Source organism: Etheostoma cragini, chromosome 8, assembly GCF_013103735.1.
Source record: "Etheostoma cragini isolate CJK2018 chromosome 8, CSU_Ecrag_1.0, whole genome shotgun sequence".
NCBI classification, from domain to species: domain Eukaryota; kingdom Metazoa; phylum Chordata; class Actinopteri; order Perciformes; family Percidae; genus Etheostoma; species Etheostoma cragini.
The window spans coordinates 19309305-19319446 of NC_048414.1; the positions used below are offsets into that span (position 1 = coordinate 19309305).

Consider the following 10142-nt stretch of genomic DNA (forward strand, 5'->3'; position numbering starts at 1 on the left):
TCGTAATGGAAAACCAAAAAAAGCAAGTAGACCCGAGGCGAGTCGAGTAGATACCACGCAGTGGAAAACCGCCAATAGTGTCCTGGATCCATGAAATAACCTGGCCTTTAATAAAAAGTATCTGCCTGACTTTATGGGAATTTAACATACGGGTGTGTATATTCATGCCCCCTGTATTTTAAGAAACATTTATTCATTTACGATACATTATTCATTCACAAATAAAATTGGTGTCTTTAAAGGTTGGATTTTTCCTAATTTCTTTTATTAAGTAATTAAGATCAATTCCCAAAAGAGCAAGAGTGTCATATATCATTAAATGTCCAAACTGCAAAACCCTTTCTTCAGTAATCAAGCATATTCTTCCAAGACTGACGTTTGTTCTCGGCATCCAAGGACGTGGTGGATCAATGTAAAGCAACCATCAGGGATTAACAAAGCTCTTGCATCCCTGCATGGCAAATTAGTTAGGATCAATCCAAAATCAATATGTAATGAGCTGTCTTCTAACTTTTTGCACTACATAATGCTCCTCTCTGCGTGTCTCTGTCTCTCTGTCTCCTTCGATTTATATATTCCAGAGTTCATGTAACATTTAGCTTCATGACTTATAGATCAGACATGCTCAAAGAGAATGGACACCGAGCAAAGGTTACATCCCACGCAGAGAGAAATACTATGTGACTTACACCTAATGGTGAAAGATCCAACAATGTACAAATATCCTTTACTGGTCAATAGAATGAAACATGCATATGCTGTTACATTAGACTGATGAATAATGAAACTGAATCTACACGAAAGTGCTTACAGTACTTAAAGCTGCACTGGTATCACAATCTGAAACGGGACTCGTCATGTGGCTTTGTTTCACAACTTTAGGATCTAAAGCCACGCTGGCCCTCCTTAACCCCCCGCCTTCGCTGTGTGACTATGGCTGGAATCATATCAGCCATGTCAGCCAGCGCAAAAAACTAAAAACATCTCTCTTTCTCTCTCTCTCTCTCTCTCTCTCTCTCTCTCTCCGGTACAAAAAACATGCAAAGATAAGCACAGACACAGAGGTTTATTAGGCCAACTGGCCAGTCTCTGGGAAATCACAGTGCAGAAATACAAAGCATAATAAGCCACAATGCAATTCTGTCTCGCTGTTCAGTGGGTGAAATGACCCGCACAGTCTGTCTTTAGTTATGAATAAAAATATCCAACCACCTGGCTTGTGTGTGTGGCCTAGTACAGAAGCAGGTAATGGAGCACACATTTATGTTGATTGAGAAGATTCTTAAGTGTGGCTATGTCGGCTGGCTAACTGAGCCATTTAAGAGACAAGAATGTGCACGGAATTGTCTCTTTACATACAAGACAACTCAGATATTAGCTTTGACAGGTGTTATGCAGATTGGGCTGTACAGTTGTGGAGAGAGAGCGGGTGAATTAATCCCTGAACTGTTCCGCTTGGTGAGCATAACAGCAACATGTAAAGCATCAAGGTTTCTCTCAAAATTCACTACTAGCAATACTAGCAAGACATGGCCTTTAAGAGCTCTGTGAGATTACTTATTCAAAACGAATGGCGCAAAAGTAATTTTATGGAAACAAGCTAAAACACTCGAGTGATTCATTGGTGCGTTTAAATCAAAGGGAAATGGTCACATTGACAATCATTAACACCATTCATGAATTCCTACACACACATACAAGCACAGAACGGCAGACAAGAGCATGCCTTTTAAACTTCTGTCTGATATCAAGGCTTATAAACGGCAGGATTGCAGCGAGCAAGGATTTCCTACTAGAACAATCCTACTAGAACTTTAGTAGTTTGGGACTACTAAAACGTCTATATAGTATTTGAACACCACACAAATATGAGTAAAATACCTCACAGGCACATGCAGCCCTGGGTGTTAGAGCAATGTAATCAAACAAACATATATATATATATATATATATATATATCTCCCACTGATGCTCCTTAACAAGCAATAATCATAATTGGGTATAGCGGGAAGTAACAGAAGCAAAGCTAATTCTTCTTTCTGATGTTGTACCTAAATTCATTTCAATATTCCTCCTGGTGCATGGCTTAGCAGACCAGCTGTACAGCTTAAATATAAATTCAGGCTGCAGACCACAATACCATAGACTTGCTTTGTTTGTAAATGCATTGCAACATTCCATCGTCATTGGGCCGTGTGGCAAAATCCCATATTACATAATATCCCTGGTCTATCTCTTGCAGCTTTGAGGGTGAGTGCAGGGCAACAAGGCCGCAAGGCTAGGACTCCAGTCCAGTACAATTTACAGTCAGCAGTCTCTTAACATGAGTACAAATAGTGGTCTGTATTAGAATTGATATCGTCATTTAAGCACACAGATGAAAAGTTCTAAAAGAAGTGAAACAAGGAATGCCACTCGCTGAGATGACAAACCCTCGGAGGCTGTGCAAAAGATAAGTGTGGAAAATTTCCCACATTTAGTATAGATTTATTGAGATTGAGTTGAGCCACCTGTATACCGTATGGCTAGTGCATGCAAAATCGGAGCTACAAAATATCTACATCTTGTTGAGTATCGCATATAATCTCTAAAGACTTAATTTGTCTGATCTGCAAGGCTGATTTGGACTTTTTATTCCACTACAAGGTCGTATAATCCAAAATGTGAACTGCATCTGCAACATTCACAGCTGCAATTATGTGTAGGTAGTAAAATATTTAGGCTCTTCAGTGCATACTTGGAAAAAGCTCTGATGCTTGTGCACAAAGAATACCAAACCCAAAAATTCTACTCCAGTGATACATATTTTATTTCCCATTATTATTTTAAGCATACTTTTTGTGGGGCTGGGAAAATCTGCCAATATAATTTCCGAATGCTGTATCTTCTAATGTCAATATTGAGATTATTATTTTATTAAGTATTGCAAATAGATTTATAAATGTATTATACCGTTATGTCTGGGATAAATGTTTAAAAAGTTAAAGATAACTAGCTGAACTAAGAGTAGTGTTTTCTTTCTTTTTTATTATTATTAATTATGTGTTTATTTTATCTTTTTATTGTGTTCCATCTGTACTATACAGTGCTGAGATAAACAACTGCTGTTTGTTTATTGTGTTAGCATACACTTATGGATGTACAGATTAATGACTGTGGGTACTACAGCTCCTACACTTGATCCTTGGTCTCTTTTCTGTTTTCTAATAAGTGTCTTGTTGTACTGTTTTTGTGTGTCAAATGTACAAAAACTCAATAAATACCCCCCAAAAAAGTCAAATCAAATGCAAAACACTGTGCACCAAATATAAGTGTAATATTATTGGTTTCTATGTACGTTAGAATATTAGCCAGTAGCAATGGCCTGGGCACGCGCACACACACACACACACAAACACACACACACACACACACACACACACACACACACACACACACACACACATACACGTAGAGTCTAGCTCATATTATTATTACCCTGGTCAGACCATGAGCTAATAAAAGGCTGAAGCACAATTTGTTTATCCAGTGCTGACAAGACATAAGCAATACTGTAGAAAACAAACTACAGTAATATTCTGGGAGAAATGGCTGACATCAATCATGTGTACATGCTCCTTTGCTCCATTAGCGCTAGGGTGGGGTTTGACAGCCAACACTAAATCTCTGTTTCACATAATACAATGATTTTTACACTTCACTCACACTGACAAAAACATATTCATATGGACACGACCTGCCATGTGGAAGAAAATACGCACTAACTAGGTGTGTATTTCCTGTGTTCAATAGCATGTGTTAAACTAACAAATTAGCCTAAAATTGGCATAAATAAAGAGTTCTTGTGTTTATTTACATGGAGTTCCTTTTTAAGGCAATAGGCCTTTTTTTGATTAGCATGGCATACTTTACATAGCAGGGAAGGCACACGTGTTACTAGTAACATTCAATGTCTCTCTAATTGAAGTGTCCCAGCACAGACAGTGTGACAGTGTGAGCCAGCATGCACAATATTAGGACCCTGTAACCGTGGCAGCAAAATCAAATTTAACTGTTATAGTTCTTATTGCTTACACCTGTGCCTTTCCTACTTTGGCATGTCAAAAGGTCTTCCGGAAATGACTATATCAAGATAAGACGATTTTTTTGTTTTTACACTCCAATTAAAGGTCTCATAAGAGACAATAAAAGCAGCCTACCACTAACACGTTAGATGGTATCTAATTGATGAATAAGCTCTACCACGTAGATGGATTACACACATTAAGTTTACTGTACATGCATGTGTACCAATAATGATCATTGGTATCATTTTATTACCACCTGCAGAACAGTTCCTACGTGTTTGAGCCTTTTTATGCATGTGCAGATAGTTCTTTTAACAATTAATTTTCGCCATAGGCTAATAATTCATTATCTTATTATCATAATCACACATACTTTGAGGCTGTTTACCTCTGAATCACTGACTTTTTACATGTTTCACATTTGTAGACTAGCTATTCACTGCAGGCCATCACTGAAATGGGCAGTTTTCAGCACTCTATAATAACCAGTGGATAGCCTATGTCACTGATTGGAAAACCAGCTACAGCTGCATGGTTAAAGGGAGTAAAGTGCAAACCGGTTGTCCTTTGAATAAACTCCTGTACAAGTGTCCTCTACTGGGCCCCAGCTGCCATGGCGGGTCTGGAGAACAGATTGACTCGTCAACACCGTCCTGTCAACAACTTCGCGGTCATAACCTAACCCGGTAGAGACGATAAACCTATCTCAGTAAAACATACAACGTCGGATGAATATGGCATGGAGGGCTCAGAACGGAGGGAGGGGAGGGGGGGGGCATGCACCCATTCGACATGTATAGCCTACGAAAAACTCTGAAAACTGCTGCCCCAGCTGCTTCAACTCCCAATTTCCAAACAAACAAAAAACTTGCGATGGAAATGAAAACTCGGAAAACATTTTTCCTTAGATGTTGTTCCAATAACATTTTGCATAGGCACATATTGGTCGAAGTAAATAACATCCGAACAGTAACATTATAGCGGTTGTTTTAGCCCCCCCCCCCCCCATATAATGAAGCGTGTCGGCGCCGTGACAACAACGTTAGTTTCCGTGTGCTTTTAAAAACTTACCGACAGTTCTTGAGCCTGACCCCGAACCAAGCAGAAAGTACCAGATCCACATCATAGGCTACGGTATCCTTTCCCCCCCCCCCCGACCTTCCCTTGCTGTCCTGCCCCGCCGCGGGGCCGAAAACTGGGGGCAAAGAAGACAAACTTATCCGATAGCAAAGCTACAACATACCGCCTATTGTACTTTTCAAGTTGTAGTCTCTTTTCTTTTTCTTCCGCCACAACTACGAGTACATTTGGCGTGAGAGTGGTGGGTTCGCGTGGCACAGAAGTATGGAGTCCGGTTTGTGGGTTGGGGAAGGCATACAGAAAGGAGCTGGAGGGGGCTTTGGTGTGGCGGCAGGCAGGCTGGGGTTCGGTCGCTCGTGTATTGGTGCTGAGAGAGGCGGAGTCGGAGGCAGAGAGACGCAGAGCAGAGGTCGGCCAGACCGGGACATCGGTTTCCAAACTGCGGGCTAGGGACCGCTTACGGTCCCCACTAGCAAAACCAGTAACCTAGTTGTTTAGCTAGTTGAACCGTTACTCCGGACACAGCAACGTTTGCTAGCAGCTGTGCTGCTATTTTACCCACAGAAAAAAATGCAGAGATGGCTCACACAGGCGAGACTTTAGGCTACATAAAAGTGGGAACAGTTAGAGGACAAATCCACCAGCTAATATGAGGGTCAATGCCTATATGGGTTTGGTTGATATAAAAAGATGTAGCCTAGGCCTAAGGGGAAGCCCGAGGACCCTTTATAACTACTTTTCCCAGATACCTGTTAAAAATTTGCATGGGATCATTAATTCAAAAGGTAAAACAGTCTATAAAAAAAAGTAAAGGCAACCAAAGAGGCAACAGATATAATCATTATTATAATGTAGTCTGAAAACCATATTCCAATGGCTCTTTTACAGGCCTATGCTATGGTCTAGTATAGAATAACCCAAATACTTTGCTTACGAAATAGTATGCAAAGAATATATCTGATTATGGGACACTATGTTGTCTTACTTTAGGCTAACTGCACAATAAAATAAAACACAAACAGCAAGCTTATGTTAGCCCTATATTTACAGGTAAATTGAAGTAAGCTGTGAATCAAGCTTTATCTCCCGACATTACATTTTGCCATTTTGCGAAGGCACCAGTAATATGTGTATGGAGGCCATCTAACAATAAACCAAAAGGTAACATGTAGTTTTTTTCTCTGCTAAGACAAAGTAACCTTTGGAATGCACAGAAAATTCAACCATAGTGCAAGAAAGTGCCCCCTGCCCTCTGTGCTTCAACTTTTGGGAGAAATTGATAACTTCTTCTCCATCTTAGCAACAACATAAAGGGCAAACCAGCACTGTCATTTTCATTTTAAATTTCTCCATCATCATTTAATCTCCCTCCTTTAGCTTGAATGAGGAAATATTTACATATTAATGAAATATTTACAGTTCACCAGAATGTGGCACAAACAAAACCAGCAACCGACTCGATATTGCTGAGGTGAAGGATGAAAAATAGTTTTTGAAATTGAAAAAAAACTAGATATGGAGGCAACAGATGGCACAGGGGAAAACAATTTTTGAGCAATCTTTTAACAGATGGTTTGCCTTGATGTAAGTTAAAAGAGGCAAATACTTGTATAAATCAAAGCATGAAAGATTTTTAGTGTTAGCACAGCAAGTGAGAAATAGATGGATGGAAGGAGACTTCTTCTCTCCAACTGTATTTCTGGTGCTCATATACAAACTCACCTGCTTCCACACAGTGAGGAATTTAATATTTAACAATCTAGATAGAGATGGAGAAGAAAGTATTGTCATGCTTTATATTGCTTTTTTCACTGCAATTTCAGTTGAATTGAATTAGAGGGAGTCAGAGACAGAGGGATGGAAGGACAGGAGGCTTCACCTATCAAACCTCCCTCCTCTTTATCATTGAACTGCAGCTGTGCACAGACAGACAACCCCCTTCAAACAAACCTCTCTTTTTGATAGCATGCTAACCTGGAGGCATATGATTGGGATGAGTCCCAATATCAGACTCTTCCAGCTCACTTTATATTCATCCACACACTGCCTTATCAAGCCAAAGCCTCGTGCAGACTTAAACTACAGGGTTGGGTCTTGGCATGTCGGTCAGATCTGTTAAAACTTCGTCAAAGATTCCAGCTCGATAGCTTGTTTAAGGCCCTTATGTATTTCAGTCTGTTATGATGAGTCCTTTGATGGCTTTGCATGTATACTGCATAACCACCGTGGAAAACGGCAGCAGTTGGCAGATATAATATTTTAATGAGCTAACAAAAGCAGACATAAGTCTCCTCAACACAATTCCTGAATATAATCAACACTAATAAAACTAAATGCTTGCTGAGGAAGAAGAAGATTTGTCAGTCAATGTTAAATGGATTTCATTCGGCTCCCCTGGAGTTATCATTAATGTTAATGCCGAGCTGTTTCACAAATTATACAGCCTGATCCATGAACCAGAACGGTATAATCTGTTTTTGGGGGGCTCTGGGCTGCAAGCTAAAAGCAGAATTGGGCTCAACTGTATTACTGATTGACACACAGTGTTTCACTAATGCCCATCAATTAGGTTAGGCTATCTATAAACAGCTCAGACCTAATTAGCCGCTGGCCAACAAATGGACTCATTAGGGGACATTAAACTCTAATATGAAGGTTGTTATTGACTCAATCGCAGGAGAAGCCCAATTAGTGGCCAAATTTGGGAAATGACTCTGAGGTAGTGAGACGATCTGATTGGCGAAGAGTGGGTGTAGCAACCTGGGATGACTTTGCCTGTGGCTGAGTGGTGGCATAGAGAGAATGAGAGAGAGAGATTCAGCCAGAGACGTAGCAAGAGGTAAGAGAATGTGTACCAGAGGCAAAACAAAGGGAGTCTGTGTGTGTGGGGGGGGGGGGGGGGGGGGGGGGGGGGGGGGGGGGGACACAGCAGAAGGGAAGGAGAATGAGTAAGGAGGCCGGAGGCAAGAAAAAGTATCAGGAGTTGGATGAGGAAAGCGAGAGATGAAGGAGGTGTAAGAATAAAGAATAGAGAATCAGGGGAGATATTGTTGTAAAAAAAGATAGCAAATGAGGGGAGAAACAAATTTGAATAAAATCTCATGGAAGTATTACATGCAAGCTGTAGGGGTATTACTAAATGTAGATCTATTGTAACTTTGCCAACAAGAGCAGCCGAGTCCACTGTCAGCAAGAGCTTTGCTAATACATCACAATGTCTACGGGGAGTGTGAAATGAGGGTGAGAGAGCAGGAATACAACTCATGAGAGCTTGACAAGTCAATGTCATGTCAGACTGCCACCGAGGTAGCTGTAAATGAAGGCCCCTGAAGGACTGGCTCCTTCTCCGGTGTCAGTGTCTTGACATTCATCCTGCATTTAATAACCAGCGTCCTGATGTGAAGGACATCTTTGTTTGTGAGTGAGTGTGTGAGTGAGAAAGCAATAGACAGAGGAGAAACAGTGAGGGCATATTAAAATCCTTCTCCTGCCCTACAAAGCTCTAAATTGTCTAGCACCAACATATCTAGAAGAGCTCTTAGTGCCTTATTGTCCCACTAGAGCACTATCCACCCAGACTTCAGAGCTACTTGTGGTTCCTAGAGTCTCTAAAAGGAGGTTGGGAGCCAGAGCCTTTAGCTATCAGGCTCCTCTCTTGTGAAACCAGACCCCGGTCTGGGTTTGGGGGGCAGAAACCGTCACCCCATTTAAGAATAACCTGAAAACCGTCCTGTTTGATAAAGCTTATAGTTAGGGAGTGAGGAGTTGCTACGTCCGCCTAGCCAGGCCCACCTATTTCCTTTCATAGTCGTCAGATTTATCTACCATATAATCAATAATATCATAAAAGAAGAGGGAGCCAGGCCCGTAAAGCCCAATCTGGCGGGGAGAGTTCTAGCCTGACGAGACTCCTCTCCATAACCTGTCTCTCTTAGTCATGCTGTTGCAGTTCTAGACTGCCGGGGGATTTTCTTTCCTGCATTCCTTTGACACACTGTGCTGTTCTTTCCTCTTTCTCTCCATTTGTGTGCATCTATTTGTGTGCATCCTGTCCCAGGAAAGCTTGTTACTAACCTAGTTCTGGGGAGTTTACACCCCGGAGTCCTTATGTTTTCTTTTTGCCCAGCATATTTCCTTGGATTAGGATGGCAACAAGGTCTTGGTTGCAGGTGTCGCTGTGGCCCTGCTGCACTCCCTGCTACACCCTGTAGCTCCCTGCAGTGCCCTGCTATGACATGAACTACTAGGACTACCATTTGTAGCCACTGTTCCTTTAAGTTTATTTTGACTATTATTGCCACTGTGCATCACCCCCCCAACCGGCACCGTCAGACACCGCCTACCAAGAGCCTGGGTCTGGCCGAGGTTTCTCCCTGTAAGGGAGTTGTTGCCACTGTCGCACTAGTTGCTTGCTCTTGGGGGAATGACTAGAATTGTTGGGGCTTTGTGAGTGTGGTCTAGACCTACTCTATTTGTAAAATGTATCGAGATAACTTTTGTTGCGATTTGATACTAGAAATAAAATTGAATTGAAATGAATACTAGGGGACAATGCGTTTATGGTTTCAGCAAATGTTTCACTTAGCCCATTACAAAGTGGTTATTCAGAGCAAAACACACCTAAACAACACCACACACACACCTCCAGGCTTTTTGACCAATCATATTAAAACAGATGCAAGGGCGCACATGGGTATACTTTCTTGCATACTTGCAGAATCTTTCCCACGCTCACCAAGAATCTCCTTCATGCTCCTTCAAATGCATTAATTGCATCAACATTCAATTATGTGACCAATGCCTACATACCATGCCGACACTGACATTAGTTAGCAGAGCTGAAGTCTGGCCTGGTGGCACTGCAGGGACACCAGATAGGCATCAACAAACAAATCAACAAAGTAGTATTGTGGTGGTATGTGTGTGTGTGTGTGTGTGTGTGTGTGTGTGTGTGTGTGTGTGTGCAACTGTCAATCTATAAGGCCCAGGCTGGAA

General features: G+C 41.5%; 1 protein-coding gene across 1 annotated transcript in view; it reads right to left on the reverse strand.

Moving 5' to 3' along the window:
- ldlrad3 (low density lipoprotein receptor class A domain containing 3) overlaps positions 1 to 5659 on the reverse strand; it is a 77706-nt gene extending 72047 nt beyond the window's left edge. The window contains exon 1 of the mRNA XM_034879155.1: positions 5139 to 5659. Within this exon, the coding sequence (XP_034735046.1) occupies positions 5139 to 5193 (55 nt within the window). The 5' untranslated portion in view covers positions 5194 to 5659. The remainder of the gene's footprint in view (positions 1 to 5138) is intronic.
- Between the last annotated feature and the right edge of the window lie 4483 nt (positions 5660 to 10142).